Source organism: Saimiri boliviensis, chromosome 6 (assembly GCF_048565385.1).
Source record: "Saimiri boliviensis isolate mSaiBol1 chromosome 6, mSaiBol1.pri, whole genome shotgun sequence".
Taxonomy (NCBI): domain Eukaryota; kingdom Metazoa; phylum Chordata; class Mammalia; order Primates; family Cebidae; genus Saimiri; species Saimiri boliviensis.
This window is the reverse complement of record NC_133454.1, coordinates 70703411-70723505: the sequence shown is the minus strand read 5'-3', so window position 1 is coordinate 70723505 and position 20095 is coordinate 70703411. Positions and strand designations below refer to the sequence as shown.

Sequence of the window (20095 nt, the reverse complement as noted above, 5' to 3'; positions counted from 1 at the left end):
TAGGAAGAAAAACCTCCAGCTGGGTTTACAAATGACTTAGCATGATATGCTGATACCTTCCAAAAGTAGACTATTATAATATTACAGCCCCCCACAGGAGTGACCAAAAAGACAGGGGAAGAAAAATCTTCTAAGTAGGCAGAACTTAAAGCAGTATATCTGACTAACCAGTTGCTTGGTCAGAGAGACAGCCAGAAGTACAGATCTACAATGATTCATGGGCAGCAGCTGATAGTTTAGCTGAATAGTCAAAGCTTGGAAAGAATATGGGAAGGCTGAGAGGAAAATACACAGAAAAATTATATGACCTAACTTCTCAGAATAGATAGAGTATGAAGATTGTGTCTCATGTGACTGTTTCCCCAAGACTATTCCCTGCAGAGGAGACTCTCAATGTTCAGAAAGATAAGGTAACCCATTCCATGAATGTCAGTTGCCCTCTTTCCCTTGGTGACAGGGATGAAGGCTACACACTTCCTTTCACCAAAGCAAATCTGGTTATGACCCCTGCTGAGTACTCAACCTGCCAATGGCAGAGGCTACTGCTGAGCCCCTCATATGGCACCATTTCTAGAGGGATTATATAGCCATCTAGTATGAGGTTGACTTATAAAAGCAGCAGCAAGTTTTCCTTACTAGAATAATTATAAATGTATTTTTGGACACAGATTTGCCTTCCCTGCCCACAATGTTCTATAAGTGGAATTACAAACTGTTGTTACAATACTACTAGCTTTTGTAATTGCCCATGCATTAACCTCTAATGAGAGCTTTATTTTTTCTTACAGCTTTGAGTTACTGTCTAGCGTCCTTTCATTTCAACCTGCAAGTCTCCCCCTAATATTTATGCAGGGTGGGACTGGTGGTAACGAATTTTTTTTACCTTTTGTTTATCTGGGAATGTCTTAATTTCTTCTGTACTTTGAAAGGATACTTCTGCTGGATGTAGGATTCCTAGTTGACAGGTTTTTTTTTTTCTTTTAGCACATTAAATATTTAATATATCAGCCTACTGCCTTCTGGCCTTGAAAGTTTCTGACAAAAAGTCTGCTGATAATCATACTGAAGATTCCTTGTATGTGATGAGATGCTTCTCTCTCACTGCTTTAAAGATCCTGTCTTTTAACAGTCTAACTATAATATGACTCAGTGGAGGTCTCTTTGAGTTCATCCTACCTTAGAGTCCACTGAGCTCCATGTATGTTTATATTCATGTCATTCATCAAACTTGGGAAGTTTTAGGCTATTATTTCTTCAAACAATCTCTCTGTGCTTTCTCTCTTCTCCTTCTGGGACTTTCATAATACATAGTTGGTTGGTTTGATGGTATCCAACAGGTCCCTTAGGCTTTGTCTCAAGTCAATCTTTTTTTTTACTTTTTCTTTCTCTGATTTGATAAATTTAACTGTTCTATCTTCAGCTTTGCTGATTATCTCTTCTGACTGCTTGAATCTGCCTCTGAATCTCTCTAGTGAATTTTTCATTTCTTTTTTTTCCTTTAGATTAAGTCTTGCTCTGTTACCCAGGCTGGAGTACAGTGGCATGATCTCAGCTCACTGCACCCTCCTCCTCCCAGGTTCAAACAATTTCCTGCCTCAGCCTCCTGAGTAGCTGGGCTAACAGGCACATGCCACCATGCCCAGCTAATTTTTGTATTTTTAGTAGAGAGGGGGTTTCATTGTGTTGGCCAGGCTAGTCTCAAACTCCTGACCTTGTGATTCACCCACTTGAGCCCCGCAAAGTGCTGGGATTACAGGCATAAACCACTGTGCCTGGCCTCATTTCCTATTCTAATTTTCCGGTTTAAAATTTCTTTTTTGTTTGTTTTCTTTTTAGGTTGTCAATCACTTTGTTGATACTTCCTTTTTGTTAATACATCATATTCTTGACTTTATTCATATTTTCCATTAGTTCTTTATAAACCTTTAAGACAGCTGTGTTAAAATCTTTACCTAGTAAAGTCCTCCCTTTCTCAGTGATAGTTTCTGTTGGTTAATGTTTTCCTTTGGATGGGCCACATTTTTCTGCTTCTTTGTATGCTTTGTGATTTTTTATTGAAAGCTGGATATTTGAATCTATTAAAATGGTAACTCTAGAAATCAGATTCTCACCTTTATAGGGTTTGCTATGTTTTGTTGTTGTTGTTGTTTTGTGTTTGATTATTGCAGGCTGTCTCTGTCAAGGATTAGGCTGAAGTGTAAATGTAAGGTCTTTTCAGGTCTTTCTAAGCCTGTGTGCTTCTCTGGGTATGTGTGGTGACATTCTAATTTCCTTTGTATATGCAGTTGCTTTTGAATGTCCCAGACTTTAATGTCTGGCTCCCAAAAGTTGGTGGGGGCAGGGGGCGGTGGAATGGGGATTAAGAAAGGAAGTCCTTTAAATTCCCTGGAAGTCTCTTCAGCTGGGGCAGAAGGGGCTTACAACAGTTGTAGATGGTATACAACTAAGGTTGTGAGCCTCTGTCTGCACCTCAATGATCAGAAGTAGCACCTGATCAGAGCACAGATCTCTAACATTTGGACGACAAGGATCTTTTTGCCCACCCTGGCTCCTGCAAGCTGCATGTGAGTTGTCCCAGGAATACATTTCTTATTCTAATTTTCAGGTTTAAAATTTGAACCATGAGATTGGGAGTTATGGGTTAAGAGCTGGGTTAAGAGCTGTAATTCACTGAAATTAGCTGCAGTTTGTCATCCAAATCTTCTCCTAGCAGATGCAAACTTAATAGACTCCAGAGTTTCAACATTGTTATATCAGACTGATTCTGCCAATGAAATTGTTGTCTAAATGAGGAGACAGATTCTTGGTGCTTCCTACTCTATCATCTTCCCAGAATTCTCTAGTGAAATAGTCTTTGATGATTTATCTACTATACCAGTTAGATATAAGTTAGGGAAGTTGGGATCCTAACTTAACAGCATAGGGTGTCATGTAAACCAGCAACCAAAACTGATACTGTTTTTCTCATTACCACAACTTAAGTGCCTAAGAATTAATGGAAATGAGAGTAGCTCTCTTACAATTATATCTAATAGTCCACTTGCAGAATTTTGATTCTCATTCTACAATTTTGGGCACTTCTGATATATAGGTCTTAGTTCCTAAGGAGGTACTTTTACCAGGAGACAATCATAGTTCCACTGAAGTGGAAGTTGTGATTGCTACTGGCCAATTGCATTTCTCATTCCTCTGAACCAATAGTCAAAGAGGGATTCAGCCTACTGGCTAGGTAACTGATACTGTTTCTAAAAGTAAATATGATTGCTGTTTTACCTTGAGGTCAAAAAAGAATATCTTTGGGACCCAGAGTATTATCTGGTGCTCCTCTAAGAAGTTCCATGTCTTTTAGTCTTTTGATGAAGACTACAGCAACCCAGTAAAAGCAGGACTTTTAAGGCTCAGACCCTTCAGGAGTGAAGGTTCAGAAGACCACATCAGTTAAGGAACCCCAGCCAGCCAAGGTGCTAGACGAGGACAAAGGAACATTGAACAGGTGATGGAAAAAAGTATTTACAGATATCCACTACGGCCTCCTGACCAGTTAGGAAAAGATGTCTGGAGCAACTATGCATATTTTCATGTGCATTTTCTTCCTTCCTGTGTGTGTGTGTGTGTGTGTGTACTTGCATGCACACTTAAACTGCTAGTGGTGACTGACTTTACAACTTAGTTTTTAGGATATAAAATATCCATAAATTTCTTTAGAGGAGAAAATAATATAATCTAGAAACGGCTACAGTAACTGATGAAACTGTGTCTCATCCTGCTTGAGAGGTTGGTTCAAGTGTCTTCAGCATAAGAGGAAGAGTTCCTTCATGTTAGGTAAAAGCATGTTGTGGTTGCTATTGTTGCATGGAAATTAAATATGGAGGGAAGTAGGAGAGCAGATATTGGTGTTCCAAGGGTTGAATGGTGCCAGTCATCTGCCTGTTTGCTCTCAGGCTTCATCCTTTTCCTTTGTGTTCCTCTACGTATTGTAAGGGGCTGGAGCCACCTCCTTACCTACACTTCCCAGACTGCCTTTCCAATTAGTTTCCAGTTGGATATTGCCAATAGAAGGGATTCATGAGAGACTGGAAGGCCAGAGCAAGGGAGAAGAAACTCTCTTGTTTGGCTTCTGATAGCATTTCTGTAAGAAGCAGCAATGATAGTGCAGTAGCAACGGCAGCACTAACCATGGAACTGTGTTGGCAGAGATTCCAGCCTTGGTTGAGGCATCACATCTTTAGCACATCCAGGATTACAGCAACACCCTCCCTAAAAGCCCAGCAGTGGGTATAGACTTGGTGACTTCAGTTTAGCAGTATTACAGCTTCTGATCTCTGGTTATCAACCATTCTTCCTCGTTGTTCTTCCCATACCCCTCTTCCCCACTTAGCTCTTCCATCCTTTCTAACAGCCACGTAACCAATTCCCTTTCTTTATCACTGGTGATATTTTAGGTGGAATAATCGTTCTCTGGGGATGATTTTTAAGAGTGCTTATCTTTTAGAGCTACAAACTGGAATATTTATAGATGAAATATTTATGGCTATGTATGAGATTTTTCTTAAGAATATTCTAGGATGGGGTGTGGTAGGGGCATAGATGAAACAAGATTGGCCATAACCTTGATAACTGTCAGGTGATAACTTGGTGATGGGCACCTGGAGTCAATTTTAAGATTGACTCTAATTTTATATGTGTTTAAAAATTTCCATGACAAAATACCAATTACCCCTCCCTACCAAGAATAAATGAGTAAACCAATCAATACACCAATAAATCCGATCTATTTGCAATATCTTAAGTGGTTTTTGTATTTCTGTCTACAGCCTGACTGACTCGCGGAGAAAGCCTGCCTACGAATGAAGCCAGGATTCCACAAAGAAGGTGGCAAGAAGAAAAAGGGCCATTCTGCCATCAACAAGATAGTGACCTGAGAATATACCATCGACATTCATAAGCACATCCATGGAGTGGGCTTCAAGAAGCATGCCCCTCAGGCACTCAGACAGATTCAGAAGTTTGCTATGAAGGAGATGGGAACTCCAGATGTGCACATTGATACCACACTCAGCAAAGCTGTCTGGGCCAAAGAAATAAGGAGTGTTCCATACCTAATCCATTGTGTGATTGTCCATAAAACATGAAGATGAAGATTCACCAAATAAGCTCTATACTTTGGTTACTTATGTACCTGTTACCACTTTCAAAAATCTACAGTCAATGTTGATGAGAACTAATCACTGATTGTCAAATACATCAAATAAAGTTATAAAATTGCAAAAAAAAAAAAAAAGAATGAAGCCAATGCCAAGGAAAACAAAGGTATCTGCATGTGTATGACAGAACAAGTGACAGAGTAACAGAAGTCGCACACATGCTCAAGAAAAAGAGATGCACACAGAGACCTGACAGCATCCTGTGCACCTATATCCAGCCAAAGCATCCAGCAGATTTCACTTAGGACTTTTCAGATACATGAACCAATAAATTCCCTTCTTTGTTTAAGTTACTTTGAATTGGATTTCTGTTACTTACAAACAAAACAACCCTAACTAATGAAACCCCTATTAAATGATACTACTATTATCCCAACCCCCTTGAGTGACTAACCAACCACCATCATCACTATATAAAATCTATCTAAGTAACTTATTACACATATACATATACACATTAGGCGTAAGTCACAACAGAATATGCTAAGCACTAAATTAACTGGGAAACACTAAATTAAACTGATCCTTAGAGAAGGGATTAAGAGCCATGGGCTAAAGCAGTCAGAGAAGGCTCCTGGGAGGGAAAAGAGGAAGGTCTGACTTGGGCCTCAGAAAATGTACAGAATCTATGTAAGAATATAATATAATGGTCATGAGTATGGTCTCTGGAGTCCTATTGACATGGTTCAAATCCTTGCTCTGTTACTGACTAGCTTTGCAACTTTGGGCAGGTTACTTAAATGTCTATACTTATTTCCTCATCTAAAAAATGGGGATAATAATAGGACACCCACCTCATAGAGCTGTTATGAGGATTTAACGAATTAACATATATAGTGCTGAGAACAGTGTCTGGCACATAGTAAGTACTACACATGTGTTTTTACTACTATTAAGAGAGGAAGGACCAGCCGGAAGGAACAGCCTCAGCAAAGGTGCAGAGTGGGAATGTACAAAGCTTATCTAGAGACCAGGGAATAGACTTACTGAGCTGAAGCAGAGGGCTCATGAAGGAGAATCGTCTGGCAAGACAATTTACAGATGACCAATCAGACGCAGGGAAAGTGGCTTTCCAAACACCCGGATCTCTCCTAACAGCACAAGGGAAATTGGGGGCACATGCCTGAGGCCTTTCTGGGAGCTTCAGTAGGTGGCATTATCCCTGCTTTGAGCATTTACATCCTATCTTTATGGCACTCCCAAGCTGCTATGGGTTATTTCCTTGGATATTTGTATACAAACACACAGAACAGACTCCAGGAGGTAGAACTTACTGCTCTGCGACGGCCAAATTGGGTGGCAGGGAGGTGAGGCCATTGCCTGTGAGGAGCAGGACACGGAGGTGTGGCAGAATCCCCAAATCACAGATGGCCTCCGCAGTCAGGCTGTTGAAGGAAAGGTCCAAGAACTGCCACACAAAGATAAAAGATGGGGAAGATAAGCACTCTGTGTCACAGTGTCACAGTGATGCTCATATATGAGGTGGGAGCTACTTTCTAGAGTGCCCCATCACCTATAGGACAAAAACCCTCCTGGCTCTCTGGATTAACATTCAAGGTCTGCTGGAGTCAGTACCCAATCGATTTCTAGCCTTAGTTGCCACTACAGGTCTTCGTTTATCCTGTAGTGCTGGGCAAATCAACTCCTCCCCACTCTTTGCTTCATCCACCTATAGATCTCTGCTTGTGCTTTTCGCTTAAACCGCAGTGCTCTTCTTCCATGTATCCTAATCCGAGCCCCAAAAAGACAGTTCAAAAGCAGCTGCTTCCTTGTAAAACTTCCCCAATTCCCCAGACAGATGGAATCTCTACCTCCCCTAACTTGAAGTGCTTTATCTAAACTGCTCTAGGGGTACTTACCAAAGTGCCAGGTATCTGGCATATGGATATGCCTAGCATAGTGCCTGGCACACAGTTGTGGACTAGATCATAAACTGGCACTTGGAGGACTGTGAGGTCAAGTGCCATGCCACTATAACACTGTGTCCTTGTAACTTAGCATAGGACCTGGCACAAAGTAGGTGCACATAAAAAATGAGCTGAAATAAACTGGCTTATGAGGACAATAATCCCCAATTGTCAGCCTATTATTGGCCACCTTCTAACTGGCCATCTGGATTCATGAGACAGTTAACTGGGGTCAAGGGGCCAAGTGTTCAGTCAGAAAACTGTGTTTTTCTCCAGAGACAAAGACAATCATGATAAATGACATCTGTCCAATATTTGTTTTCCTTCTCCTAAGCCTCTGTAGACACTCACTCTATATACAAGTTGGCCCCCTTCCATGCACTGCTATTTCTTATGTGCTTCCCTGTGTCCCTCTTCTCAACATACGTTGAAGTCTATTGAATGGGATCAGTTTCAGCATCTTATTCAATTGGTAAAGGAGCAAGTCTTTGGTCAGCCACGTCAGTGTTACGTAGTCAGACATATATGCGCTGCAAGTTACCATCAGAGAAGGTCTGGGTTTGGTCTGACTCTGGAGTAATAATTAACTGATGGGCTCTGCAGACCTGAACTTAAGTCTTGACTAACAATGTGATATTAGGTAATTTACTTAATCTGGGTTTACTTATCTCTAAAGCAGAAATAAGTGGTTCTTATGTAGATAAAGCCTTTATCGTGGAGTCTACTATACAGTAAATACTTAGTTAATGTTGGCTGTCATCATCATCATCATCAACGCCATCTGTTCATTCCTCAACCCTATGCATAAGGCTTACTTTGTCCTTGTCCCTGCCCTTTAGGAGCTCCCAGCCTACTCTGCTAAATACACATATATGTTCATTATGTAACAATGCTGCTGGGACAGATGTCTGAAGACAGACCAATCAGGGCACAAAGGAAGGAAAAGTTCAGGTCTATCAGGGGATCAGGACAGGCTTCACAGGGTGGGTAACATTTGAGCTGTCCTCAGAGATCAATAGGTATTTACCGAATTGTTAAGGGCAAAGAGATATTCAGGGCAGCAAGTGGCATGTATGGAAGCCAGGAGGCAGGAAGCAGCCTTGCTTGTTCTGAGAACAGTGAATGGTTTGGGTATGACTGAAGTCCATGGTATAAGAAATGGCTTGGTAAGACTAGCCAAGCACTACAGAGGCACTGAGTTCATGCCACCATCAGCAACTTCCGAGGTTTGAGGATTCAGACAATGAGGCAATCCCACTCGGCTGGAGCAAACAGAGAAGGCTTACAGGAGGAAGACCCAGAAAGGTGCCTTAGATAAGCACAGGGAAATGTAGGGAACATTCTCTCCCTCATACTCACATGTGAACGGTCAGCCTATAGATTCTATCTATCTCCTTAATCTCTCTCATACTTGTTCTCTCTAACCTATTTTTTACACAGAAGCCAGAATGGTTTTTCTAAATGCAGTTCTGACCCTACCAGTTAGCTTAGACTCCTTCAGTGGATCCCTAATCTCCATAAGGTTTAAACTCCTCAGGAAAGTTTCCAAGGTTCTCCCCAGTCTCTTTTCCGCTACCTCTCCAGGCTCACATATCACTATACTCTACTATGTCTCAGTCTCTATTCCAACTATACAGAGCCATTTCCTTAGGGTTCTAGCTCAGAAGCTGGCCAGTTGGTATTTTGTATAACTCATGAACTAAGAATAATTTTTGCTTTTTCTTTTTTGAGACAGAGTCTCATTCTGTCACCCAGTGGTGTGAATATGGTTCACTGAAGCCTCAAGCTGCAGAGCTCAAGTGATCCTCCTGCCTCAGCCTTCTGTGCAGCTGGGACCACAGGTGTGCACCACCATGCTAATTTTTTGATTTTTGTAGAGACAAGGTCTCATTTTGTTCCCAGGCTGGTCTTGAACCCCTGGGCTCAAGTGATCCTCCTGCCCTGGCCTCCCAAAGTGCTGGGATTATAGGTATGAGCCACCCTGCCCAGCCAATTTTTACATTTTTAAGTGGTTGAAAAAAATTTAAACAAAGAATAACAGTATGTTTCATGTGCAAATTAGGTAAAGTTCAGATTTCGGTGTCATAAATAAAGTTTTAGGCTGGGCACAGTAGCTCATGCCTATAATCCCAGCACTTTGGGAGTCCAAGGTGGGCAGATCACTTGAGGCCAGGAGTGTTTGACTAGCTTGGCCAACATGTGAAATCCCATCTCTACCAAAAATACAAAAATTAACCAGCTGTGGTAGTGCACGCCTGTAATCCCAGCTACACGGGAGGCTGAGGCACAGAATTGCTTGAACATGGGAAATGGAAGATGCAGTGAGCCAAGATCATGCCACTTACTCCAGCCTGGGAGACAGGGTGAGACTGTCTCAAAAATAAAAAATTAAAATAAATAAATAAAGTTTTACTGGAACACAGCCATGCTCATTTCTCATTTGTTTACATATTGTCTACGGCTGTTTTCCATTATCCAACAGCAGCATTATGACTAATTATGACCATATGAACCACAAAGCCTAAAATATTTACTGTCTGGCCTGTTGTGCAGAGAAGGTTTGCTGACCTCAGTCTAGCTGCTTTGGCTATTTAATGTAGGATCCAAACTTGCTTTCTACAGAATTAAGGGCAGCTCAAAGAAATGAATAGCATTAGAATCATGGACCACACAGAATTTCAGAGCTGGCCCAGAATTTACAGAGGGGAAATGTTAGTCCCAGAGAGGGTACGATGTTTGGCCAGGTAGGCATGGCAAAGTACTGGCAAAATCAAGACAAAAGAAGGTCTTCTGACTGCCAGGGCGGAGCTCCAGCTGAACCTTTTTCAGATCTGTAAGCCAAGAATCAAACCATGGCAAAGTTAAGTTTTTCTAAATTGACTCCTGAAGAATTCTACCCTGGTTTTGCCTCCTGGGGCAGCCTTTTTGGCAAACAAGAACAGAAGATTCCTAACCTGGCTACTATATCTGCTGAGTCACATCAAGTTTTATTACACATCAAAATATTCATTACTGTGGGCTGCAAATTCAGGATATTTGACAGGTTTATCCTTCTTCTTAGGGAGCCCTTGCAAATCACAGACAGATGAAAACAAATGGCTGGGCAAGAGATTTCCTGTTCTCATTTATATTCGGCATCTTAACTTTGGTCTGCTCTCTTACGTAAATAAATACCCTTTTGTAAGGGTAGGTCCGCTGGATAAATCATCTTCATCAGATGCGATCACACTATAAAGTAAAGTAAAGCCTCCAAAAAAGTCACTCATGATCAACCACTAGATCCAAGCTAGTCAGTTGTAGGGTCAGAGCCTGTAGTCACGTCTCTTTCCCCCAGCCCACTGGCACTTGAAACGGGTTTGAAATGGCAGAGGTGAAGAAGACAAGATGTATGGCACAATGCGTGGCACAGGAGCTCAAGGACTACTCTTTGAAAAAGTAAAGAACAAATAAATGAAAGTTCTTAAGAAGCTCCCAGGTTCAAAGATCAGGGACATGGCTCCCTGTATCTCTAGACCATCTGAAACCAGTTTCCCACTGTCTATTCCAAAATCTACTATTAAATATTTATTAACACAGCAAAAAAAAAAAAAAAGCATCAATTGTTGTAAATTTACTTTCTCTCTATTTTATTGGACTTTCAAGAGCTTTGCTTCCTGGACAAGTATGAGGACTACTTTTGTCCCAAATCATAGTAAATTACTATTATCTCCAATATGACTTGAGACCATGGAAAGAAGGTTCCATTACAGTCAGCAGAATATGCTTTACCAATGCAAAGGCACATAATCTATTTTAGGAAGATGGCTATCCAAAGAGGTTAAAACCTTTTAAAACTTTGGCATATGAAGGCCATCAACTCTGAAAAACTCATTTGTAGAAGGTCCCCCTCACTGACAAGACCAGGTTAAGTGAGGCTTTTGTGAAGAATGGCTGACCCTTGATATTTGCAGATGAAATCATTTAGGTTAACAGCTCTTTGGGGTCGACCTCAAGGCTCATAACATGCAGACATTTTGCTGAGATTTGGCTCTGAAACACTACTCCAGCATGTGGAGAAGAGTCTGTTATTCAGTGAGTGAGCTTGTCAGATGCCCAGCCCCACATGTGGCTTAACCTCTGTTGGCCTTTCCTCTCCACATGTGCAGTGACTCTCATGTAGTGACAAAGCTTTGTTCCTTTGTGAAAAGTGGCCCACAAGTCTTCATGAAAGCTGAAGAAGTAATCAACTTGAAGTATGAAGACGTGTGGAAAATGCATGACTATGGGAAAATTTAGGAGAAAACCAACAATGCAAACAAAATTTTTTATATTTTCTAATTTGGGGTTTGGAGAACAGCTGTGAATGTACAAATGTTCAAGACTCTGCTGCTGATCCCACAGGATTCCCATTCACACTCATCTCTGAGCTTATGAACTAAGCTTATGGCCTGCTCTATCGCAGCCACTGAGACTGATCCAGCTCACTTAGACCAGGATGAGACTCTGGAATCAGTCTATCATGTCTCTAGTTCAGCTGGTCCAATCTGCTACACCTAGCTCTTAAGCTCCATGGCTCCTCAAACCCCACTAGATCCAGATCTCCCTTCAAGCTCTCCCTCCTATAATACTCTGTTTTAAAACTCACTTGTCTGCATAGACTCCCTTGCACTTGATCTTTGGCATTTATTTTCCAGGACCATGCACAATGGTTAAGTATTTGGTATCAACTATTTGCTTTAACTTCTACCATCACCACCACCTCCATCAATATCACTACCCTTACGACTCCAACCCCCACCCTCCCTGGAGGCCAGAAATAAAGCAAGATCCTGGATGTACAGGCCCAGCAAGCACCTTCCCAATAGTTATAATCAGTAAAACTCTATACTCATTCCTTACAGGGGAAGTGGTGGGCACCGAAAATTCCCTGCCTCCAACTTACCTCCAGTAACTCAAAGTCTCCATATTTCACGTAGATTGTTTTGATGCCATTAAATGCAAGATCCAGTTCCTTTAGGGCTGGAAACGTGTGAAATGCCTCTACATGGGGAGGAGAAAGAAAGTGTCTGCAGCTTGTAAACCACTTAAGAGAAAGATATTAATAATTATCATTTACTGTGTCCCTACTAGGTTAGGTACTTGGCCTCTAAATCCCTAACAACCCAGAAAAATAGGGATTATTATTTCCATTCTATGTCTAAGGCTCAGCCAAGCTAAGTGATTTGTCAGAAATGGAATTGCTGGTAAGTGAAAGAGCCAAGGATTGAATCTAAGTCTGCTCAACAGCAAAGCCCATTTAAAAAATTATCTTTATTAATCCTGATTACAAAAATTAAAACATGACTCCCAAAAATAGTCAAACATCATAGAAAAATAAAAGCTGGTTAATCCCAACATCCAGAGACAAGTATTAAAAGTTTAATAGCACTCACCTTTTGCTCATGTATATATCAAAATACACACATATACTTCTTTTAACAAAAATAGTCATACTGTACATTGTACTGACTTGCTTTTTCCTTTAACAGTATGACTTAAAGATTATTCCATGTCAAAACATACAGATATGCCTAATGTCTTCTGATGTTCTACACTATAGACATATCCTAGTTTACTAATCAATTTTCCTATCAATAGCCTTTAGGCTATACGAATGAAAGGTAAGAAAACTTTTCTCTCTTTGAGTAAGAACTGAACTTTCTCTAGCCCTGTTCCTCTGGTAACCTGAAACAAATGGTATAGTAACTGCGTTTCCAGGTGGTATCACTTGCTGTTAAAATCACCCTAGGTTGGTAAATTGCATCTGGGCTAGGAGAAACTGTAAATGAATGATAAACACCTGAAGGGGGCACCATAATTTTGGACTTCTCTGTGTGCAGTGACTCCTACAATTGGATATATCCTTTACAAAACTCTAGGAGCTATGCCTATAAGTGTTACAACGTTATTGGTTCCCGTGGGCAATAAAATTTCTAAGCCAGGGTGGCTTTCGCATCCACCCAATGACAGTCTGTCCTGTACCTGAGCTGACACTGCAGGTGGGGAGAGCACAAAGAATACCTCATGGATGGCTTTGGGGAACTCCATTAAAGAGAAACTCCTGATACTGTTGTAATGGCAAACGGTGTGGAATTACTCAGAGCCTTCTAAGTGAACCTGATGTTAAATATGGCCCATGGTAGTCTTGTGAGCCAGAATGTTCACTGGAGCCTAATAAAAAGGCTGCTTTCAGGATGTTTCCAATGAACATCCTTGTACGAGTATTTTCTATGGAATAATTTCCTGGAAGTGAAACTACTAGATTAAAGGCAATGACTACTTTAAATTTAGGAAACATTACCGAATTACCTCCAAGACGTTATCCCAATTACTATACTTCCCCAGTTCAATGCAAGAGTATCCATTTCCTTACCAATGCTGGCTGCCATCAGTCCTTTTCACGTCTGCCAATAATGGACATGCAGAAAACAGTATCTTGATCCATTGTAATTATTAGTGAGGTTGAACACCTTGTCATATACCTATTGGCTTTTGCATTTCAAGCCCAAGCTCCTGACAGACCACGCTGTCTCCTAAAGGGCAGGGACCTCATCATATGCTTCTTTGAAAACAATCCTCAAACTCAATGCAACAAAACTGAACATACCTATTTCCCTCTAACCTGCCTTTTCTCTAGTGTTCCCTGTCTCGATGAAATGCCCCTTGATTCCTCCCTCTCCCTACATTCCTATCAGTTACCAGGTCCTGTGGTTTCTACTCCTCCTGAATCTCTCAATCCCCTGCACTCTTCTTGCCACAATCCTGGCTCAGGCCTCAGCTCCCCTCTCCTAAAAACCTGAAACAGTCTCCCAGGTTTCCTGGCCGTCATCTTCTTTTATAATCCACTCTCCTCACAGCTGCCGCTGAGCTTCTCTATTTAAAACCCTTCCAAGGCTCTCTTTTGCCCGCAGCACTAAGTCCAGTTCACTCCTGGCCCTTGATAATCTAGTCCCTGCCAATCTCTTTAGTTTCCGTTGTCCCCCACATGCATCCCTTGCAAACATACAAGTCCTCTTCGGTCTCCCGATCAGGCGCTGCCATTCCACATCTGCTCCAGCAGCCTGAAATGCCTTCTTCCCTTCTAATTCCTGAATCACTTTTTTTTTTTTTTTTTTTTTGGTCTCAGCTTAGGTGCTCCTCTTCTCAGAAGTTCCTCCTGACATTCTGGTCTGGCTTGAAGTCCCATGTATATGCTTACATAATATTTCCTAATTCTCTCTTTCACTGTTTTCCCCTCATCCTGCTCTGTCTGTATCTGAGTTCATCTCTCTCAACAAACTACGAGCTCACTAGAGCAGAACTAGATGCACTCATTTCTAAAAGCCAAGTATTCACATAGTCCTAACACCCAGCAGGGGTCGCTGTGGATTTGCTGAATAACAGGTTTTATGCTCCCACAGTAGCACTTTACACACTTAGAAACATTTTTATACACCCATCTCATACGAGCCTGCAAGGTATCCTACAAGGGGAGGAGGAAAAGAAGGGAATTATTCCCACTGACAGATAGAGAAGTAGCACATCACAGAAAAACGTTCTAAGTAGGTAGCGCCAGAGTGGCTAGAATCGAGGTCTTTGTGCTCTCCAGCACCCAGCCTATTGCTCTCCAAAAAACAGATGTGTGGCCAATCATGGATGGATAGACAAATCCTAACACATGTGAACGGCTGTGCTGGCTAAGAAGAGGAAGATAGCTTTCAAGAAAGAAAAAGCTTACCTAGAGGCAGCAGGTTTTCTGAGGCATTGATATAAACCACAGAATGAAAATGCTTGAAGTCATTTTCCTTAGCCTGTAGGAAAGCATTTCAGACAAAAAAAAAAAAAAGATTAATTCCCTGTCTAGAAGCCTTGCTGAAGCTCAAAGCCACTGTCAGAAGGATCAAAGACCTAAAGGAAAAAGGGGCATCCTTAGCACAAGAGCAGCCACTTGTTGAGGGCTACAAGGGTTTTCCTGCTTTTTTTCCACTATATTTCAAATGTACAGAAAAGCATACCGAATGACATTCTGAAGACCCATATAACCACTATCCAGATGTATGTATTTAATACAGCTAAATATTTTGCTGCCTTTGCTTTAAATAAATTTCCTTAAAGAAGGAAAATATTATATAGGGTGAACCACCACCATTATCACTCCCCTCTATGTATCCCTCCCTAATCCTGTAACAGCTATCCTGAATTGGTGACTCTCATTCCCATACTTGATAATTTTTTTTTTTTCCCAAGAAAGGGTCTCACTACCATTGCCCAGACTGGAGTGCAGTGGCACAATCTTGGCTCACGGCAGCCTCGACTTCCTGAGCTCAGGTGATCCTCCCACCTCAGCCTCTTGAGTAGCTAGGACTGCAGGCACACGCCACCAAGCCTAGCTAGCTAATTGTTTGTATTTTCAGCTGAGATGGGGTTTTGCCATGATGCCCAGGCTGGTCTTGAACTCCTGGGCTCAAGCAATCCACCCGCCTCAGCCTCCCAAAGTGCTAGAATTACAGGCATGAGCCACTGCACCCACCTTCCATACCTTTTTTAGGCCTGTATTATATATGTGTGTACGTGTGTGTATGTGTATCTATCAACTATATAAATGCTAGATACAGGTAGTAAAACTTCACATTAAATGCAATAGTATTGTAGATCTCATTCTACAATATGCCTTTTCACTCAACACTGTTTTTGAGATTTACCTCAAAAACAGTGAGGTAAATTGATACATATTAATTTATGTATCAATACATGCAGCTTTATTTTATTTTATTTTATTTGAGACAGAGTCTTGCTCTGTCACCCAGGCTGGAGTGCAGTGGCATGATCTCAGCTCACTGCAACCTCCACCTCCCCGGTTCAAGCCATTCTCCTGCCTCAGCCTCCCGAGCAGCTGAGACTACAGGTGTGCACCACCACACCCAGCTAATTTTTGTCTTTTTAGTAGATATGGGGTTTCACCATATTGGCCAGGCTGCTGGTCTTGAACTCCTGACCTCGTGATCCACCCACCTCGGCCTCCCAAAGTGCTAGGATAACAGGCATGAGCCACCACGCCCAGCATATGCAACTTTTAAAATTTACTATGTCAACAGATGTAGTTCTAGTTTGACTTTTTTTTTTTTTTTTTTTTTTTGGAGACAAACTCTTGCTCTGTCACCCAAGCTGGAGTGCAGTGATGCAAACTTGGCTCACTGCAACCTCTACCTCCTGGGTTCAAGTGATTCTCCTGCCACAGCCTCCTGAGTAGGTGGGATTACAGGTGCCCACCACCATGCCTGGCTAAGTGTTGTATTTTTAGTAGAGACAGTGTTTCACCATGTTGGTCAGACTGGTCTCAAACTCTTGACCTCAAGTGATTTGCGTACCTTGGCGTCCCCAAAGTGCTAGGATTACAGGCATGAGCCACCAGGCCTGGCCCTAGTTCAACCATTTTAATTCCTGTATAGTATTCCATTGTTTGAATATATGACAAGTTTATTCATTCCCATTTAGTCTGTTTCCAAATTTTATTATGAACAATGGTATAATTCATATTCTTATACATACCTCCTCATCATAAGAGCTTCTTTAACGACATACTCCTATCAAGCTGTGGGGAATACACAGCTTTATGAGATAGTACCACATTGTTCTCCAAGGTAGTTAAAACAATTTACAGTCCTACCTGCAGTGCACAAGAAGTCCTATTTCTTTATATCCTTGCAATTGGCATTATAAAACTTTAATTTTTGCCAGTCTGATTATTGTAAAATGGCTCTGCATTTTCCTGCTTACTTATGAAGCTGAATATCTTTTCATATATTTATTGGCCTTTCAAGTTCCTCTTCTGTATACTAACATATGTATCTGCTGTCCATTTCTCTACTGGGTTTCTCTTTTTTCCTATTGTTTTGTAGGAGCTCTTGACATATTCTGGATCCTAATACATTTTGCTTATATTACTTGCTAATATCTTCTCTGAGTCTCAGCTTATCTTTTACCTTTGTTTATGCTAACTTTTGTTAGATATTTTAAATTTTATTAAATTTCATAAACATTTTCCTTTATGGTTTAACCACAAAGCTAGCAAGAATCCACTCATCCTGTGGGTCTCAGCTAAGATACCACCTGTTGAGATTCACTTGGGATGGCTGGCAAAATATTAAAGAAATATTAGGAAAAATTATAGATTAGTCTCAAACCTTTTGGAGGGCTGAAAGGTTTTATTGGGACAGGCCAAAGGTGGCAGATCCATTAAGTTAGGAAGAAGACAGGGATGATAAGAGGCTTTCCCACTTTGTCCGTTTACCCCACATCCCTTTTCCTCCACTCTGTTTACCTATGTAAACTTTGTGCTGGATGATCCTCTCGGGGGAGATCAAAGGGGCATCACCTATTAACAGCGTTTACTCTGGGCCTGGAACCTAAAGCTTTTATCATTCATATAACCACTCTTCTAACCATGTTAATTATCCAGAAGTGTGTTGACTTAGAACTTCTGTTGCAAAATCTTTTACTGAATAAATATAACCACGGAAAGGGAGTCTTGGTCGATTGGCTGCATTTCACCCTCTGAAAGCAGCTGACGACCATCCCTGGCCCACTTGAATCACTGTAATGGTGTGAGAGTGCATTTATTCCGCTGTCATTGAATCAGGGTCTGCAGGCCAGACCTCCGCAGCCACCTGGTCATCTCAGGTAGTGACCTCGATGTGATACCCATCACAGCAGGTGGTCGAACATGGAGTGAACCAATGTGACAAGCACTGTGAAGAAGAAATGACAGACCTCCCGAGAACTGGAAGAAAGAGGACTGTGTGGTCAGGTCAAGTAGTAAGTCATTGGTACCCACTGGGGATTGCCAAGCTCGGGGAGGCATTGTTTCAGGCTAGAGATTCATCATAGGACAGCAGTTATCAGCTCAGGAGACCAAAGTACAGGACATAATTCAAACTGCTGTTTCCCAAGGCCCGCAGTTCTTGGTAAAGAACACACTGGAGGTAAAGCTCTGGGATCAAGTGGGGAGAAATCATGCACAAAGGCAGCCAATGAATAGGAAATAAAACAGGGGAAACGCTACAGCTGTATGAACTTGTCTTAAGCAAGCAGGATTACAGAAGGAACTCTTAGCCTGCCCAGTAATTAATAATCAGCAAGGCAATCAGGTGTATGTTGATAAAAAGATAAGAAAACGGCATTATAGGCCAGAGCTGCACGGCTGCGTGAAAGAAAAAAAAAAAGGGAAAAAGGCCTCCAGCAGGGAAACTCTGCCTGGGAAGGGGGAGTGAGTAGCACAAGCCGAAGGCAGCATGCAGCACCTGGGCGGGACTAGCATGGCTGCTGTCCAGGGACCAGAGCTTCTGTCATTGCTGCTGCTGCTGCTGCTCCTCTCTGCAGGTGTCTCACAGTGAAATTCCATGTGTTGTATAAAAGCAGCATCCCAAATTATAATTCTCTGCTAAGGTTTAAGTAAAATTTAAGGATTTGTAAAACCTTTTTTTCTGATATTAACCACTGTTGTTATTCCAACCTTACTTTTAACGTAGTTCTTTTAAAATCTAACTTAAGTAAAACAGTAACCTCTGAAAGGAGAAAAATTACAGCTAGCCCATGAATTAGTAAGGAGCAATTAAAAGTCAGCCATATAGCCTTGCTCCTCAGTAGAAAAAAATTTCCTAATTAACTGATAAGTTGAAAAACCTATTTTCTATCTTAAAAGGCAACACTAACACAAGCCTTATTTATCCTTAATTTTGTAAACCAGGTGTCCCCAAACTGCGGCCCTCGGGCTGCATGCAGCCCCCTGAGGCTATTTATCCAGCCCCCCCGCCGCACTTCAGGAAGGGGCACCTCTTTCACTGGTGGTCAGTGAGAGGAGCACAGTATGTGGCGGCCCTCCAACAGTCTGAGGGACAGTGAACTGGCCCCCTCTGTAAAAAGTTTGGGGACGCCTGTTGTAAACTTAAATAAATTTCAATCAGCTATAAAAGGCCCATAAATTATTCGAAAAGCAATTAAAAGCTAAGCATGTAAAACAACACATTATGCTTTAAAGGAAAACTTTAAGCCAGATTAAATATTTGTTGAATTAAGAAGTAAAAAAGTTGTGCCCATTCTCAGAAAGTAAAAGAAAATTGTATGTGTGTGGTGAAAACATAAGCGTGAAAGATTAGAGATAGTCTTTGCTCAGCCATTAAGTCACTATTTTCAAAACAGTTTTCCAGTTTAAAGTCTATAAATTTGGTCAGCCTGAAAACTCAATTGCAAGATTTAAGCTATTCTGCCTGTAGCTTTAAGCACAAGGTTAAAGTATATTCTTTAAATCTCTGCTTCAAAAGGTGCTCTTTAATTTCCTTTTAAACTTCATGTTACCAATTTCAGCTTGTCATGTTAATGAATTATATAGCCAATTGCTAAGTTATAACACTGATATCATCAAAATTCCTTTAAGGAAAGAGATAGTGTAAAAAAAAAAAGTCAAAAAGAGAAAGAGGTAAGGAAGGCAAAGAGAGAGGAACAGAAAGTAAGACAAAAGAGAGAAAGTAAGAAGTAAAGAAATAAATATTGAGAAAGTTGTAAGATTGCACCTTTAGTGAGGAAGGTTATAAAACAAAGTTAACGCATGTCTGAGAGTGAAAGTTGTAAAAAATGTTATAAAAGAAAATTTACGCAAATAGGTTGTATAAATTTTGTTTTGAAAGTTTGTTTTAAAACATTAGCTGTAAAAAAATTCTCTGTGTAAACATATTAGTTAAAAGTTGAAGTATCCAGTTTTTCTGTGAACTGGACACTAAGATAAAGCACAAGTTTTTCTTAAAGCACTAACCTGCTCTTTTACAAAGATTATAAAAAGTCTCAGCATAGGCACAACTCCTAGAATTTCCAGTGTACCAGTACCAGCCAAGAAACTGCATCCTCATCAAAGGATGAAAGAAGAAAAACTTAAGCCAGCCTAAAAAAGACCCTGCAAAACGATGCAGCTTTCTCAAACCACAAGCCCCGGAC

At 41.1% G+C, this 20095-nt stretch overlaps 1 protein-coding gene across 1 annotated transcript in view; it reads right to left on the bottom strand.

Annotated features, from left to right (window-relative positions):
- Window positions 1-20095, bottom strand: part of XRRA1 (X-ray radiation resistance associated 1) — a 101896-nt gene that overhangs the window by 62803 nt on the left and 18998 nt on the right. The window contains exons 6-8 of the mRNA XM_003923469.4: window positions 14847-14919; window positions 12033-12130; window positions 6479-6612 (exon numbers count right to left, since the gene is read on the bottom strand). Coding sequence (XP_003923518.3) covers window positions 6479-6612; window positions 12033-12130; window positions 14847-14919 — 305 coding nt within the window. The remainder of the gene's footprint in view (window positions 1-6478; window positions 6613-12032; window positions 12131-14846; window positions 14920-20095) is intronic.